General features: G+C 37.6%; 1 protein-coding gene across 1 annotated transcript in view; it reads left to right on the top strand.

The window, feature by feature from the left end:
• Positions 1-288: 288 nt before the first annotated feature.
• scfd1 (sec1 family domain containing 1) overlaps positions 289-2,540 on the top strand; it is a gene marked incomplete in the record, with an annotated part of 17,545 nt that continues 15,293 nt past the window's right edge. Inside the window, 4 exon segments of the mRNA XM_014022144.1 lie at positions 289-382; positions 1,895-1,965; positions 2,175-2,263; positions 2,361-2,451. Of these exon segments, the coding sequence (XP_013877598.1) occupies positions 352-382; positions 1,895-1,965; positions 2,175-2,263; positions 2,361-2,451 (282 nt within the window).

Here is a 2,540-nt window from a genome sequence, read left to right as displayed (position 1 = left end):
GATGGATGGATGGATGGATGGATGGATGGATGGATGGATGGATGGATGGATGGGACCTCCATCATCCAGTTTACGGAAAGAGACACAGTGAGACCTCTTCATGATCCAGTTCATTTATAAACAATCGACAGAGTGAGACCTCTTTATGATACAATTTGCTTATAAATAATCGACAGAGTGAGACCTCTTTACGATCCAGTTCATTTACAAATAATCGACAGCGGGAGACCTCTTTATGATCCAGTTGGTTTGTTTAAAAAAACTGGACAGAGTAAGACCTCTTCGTTTTCGCCSCTCTCTGAAGCGGCACCTGCCACGTCAGTTTGTTCGTCATCATCATCAACATAAAACATGGCGGCGTCTGTCCGCGAGAAGCAGACAGGTGAGGAAAAGTAGCTTACTTCTGCTTGTACAGGTGGATGTCAGCGGCAGAAAGCTGCTGAAATGACCGGCTGGAGGTCTCTACCGGACCCGGGTCTGACGCGGATGGTTATTGAACCGTATTTAAGCTGCTAACTGGCTAGCATCTAACAAGCTTCACAAGCTAGCTGTCCGGGTTCGGTTCAGCAGCTGTTTTCTGTCCTGAAATCAGAACTCTGACCGTAAGGTCATCTGTTGATGGAAATACTGTAAATGAAACACTTAACCGAACAGGTAATAGTTAGTTGTTCTCACTAGTTGTTTGGAAATAGAGGAACTAGCTAAGGTTAGCCTGCTGCTAACAGTTTCTCTTATCAGAATCTCTGAAAGGTATAAATCTGTATTCTCCACCAGTAATCTATTTTTTAATCTAATATTTTGATTTGGGTATGGTGTTTAATTTAATTTAATTCAATAACAAAGAAAGTACCTGAATAAATTCAATTTTAAAACAAAGAAAGTACCTGAATAAACTTAAACATAATTGGTCCAATAAAGGTTTTTCTTTTTGATTTTGTTATGTTCTCTACAAACGAGTCAATTTAACAAAAGAAATGAGCATCTTCTGCTAAAATAAAATGAATAAGTGCTGACTTATTTACGGAAATTTATATTAAAAAGCTGAAACTGAACCGTTAAACAAAGCAGAACAGAAGCAAAAAATAACACCTGCTTAAATTTGTGAACTGTAGCCAAAATTACCAAAACAGATAAGATCAGTAATAACAGCTAAACTGAGCAAAACTGCAGAAACCTGATGCTTGCTTTAGCAAAAAAGATAATTTTTTTAAAAAATGCAGATAAAATCTAAAATAAGTAAAATATAGTTTAAATAAGCAAGAAAAATAAATGCAACTTAAATTAACATCGTTGCTGAAATGATAAAATCAGCATTACTAGAGCTAAAAATTGAAATACCCAAAATAAAGCTAAAATGAGTACAACAGTAAATAAAACTTGGAACTGTAGCCAAATAAATGACTTAAATCTTAGATAAAGTTAAAATGTGTAAAACTACAACTAGAAGCTAAAAAATAACAATATAGCAAAAAAGAAAAACTGCAGAAAACTCAAGTTTTAAAAACCCTGATGACATTTAAACTGTGGTCCAGAGAGAAAAGTAAGAAAACTGCAGACAAAAAGTAAAATTTGCAAAACTATAAAGCTAAAATTAGGAAAACTAACTAAAGCTAAAATAGCAAAACAGATAAAATTCTAATTTTCTGAAATGAAACTAGAAAACTAACAAAACTGTAACTAAAAGACAAAATCAGCATAAATTCAGTCGAACATTTTTTATGAACTGTTAAATATCAGTCTGCAGGAGTGAAAATGTTAAATCTAAAACTTTGTTGTATCGTCAACATTTAGATTAATATTAAAATATAAATGTTGTGTTTTGTAACATCACCATGAGACATGAAGCCTTGTGTTTGTATAAAAGCATAAATCAGATGTTTGTGTGTTTCTGCAGTGGCTTTGAGGCGGATGCTGAACTTCAACAGTCCTCCTCTGAAGAACACATCAGCTGAACCCGTATGGAAGGTGAAGCTTCACACCTGCACCTGCTGCAGCACGTTTTAAAGAGAATTCATGTCATGTTTTGTTCAGTTGATTGAGTTTTTCTCTTTTCAGACCTGCAGCTCAGTCAAATGTTTGTCATTAGTTTTCAGATGAGCTGAATTGTTTCCTTACCTCCAGATCTGGAGGTTGGAGGCGTGTCTTTATTCCAGGTGTGTCTGTGTTCCCTTCAGGTGTTGATATACGACCGGTTTGGTCAGGACATCATCTCTCCTCTGCTGTCCGTCAAAGAGCTGCGGGACATGGGCATCACGCTGCACCTGTAAGACACAGCTGTGCTGATGGAGCTGAAGTTCAGCTGAACCCTGTCTAAACTYTGTATGTGAGCTGCAGAAACATCTAAACGTTTGTTCCTGCAGGCTCCTCCACTCTGACAGAGATCCTGTCCCTGATGTTCCTGCTGTTTACTTCCTGATGCCCACAGAGGAGAACATCGACAGGATCTGTCAGGTGATCCGCCGCCTTTACCTGGACCTTACCTTCCTTTACCTGGACCTTACCTTCCTTTACCTGGACCTTACCTTCCTTTACCTGGACCT

This window comes from Austrofundulus limnaeus, unplaced genomic scaffold, assembly GCF_001266775.1.
Source record: "Austrofundulus limnaeus strain Quisiro unplaced genomic scaffold, Austrofundulus_limnaeus-1.0 Scaffold318, whole genome shotgun sequence".
Classification (NCBI taxonomy): Eukaryota; Metazoa; Chordata; class Actinopteri; order Cyprinodontiformes; family Rivulidae; genus Austrofundulus; species Austrofundulus limnaeus.
This window is presented reverse-complemented; position numbering and strand designations above follow the sequence as displayed.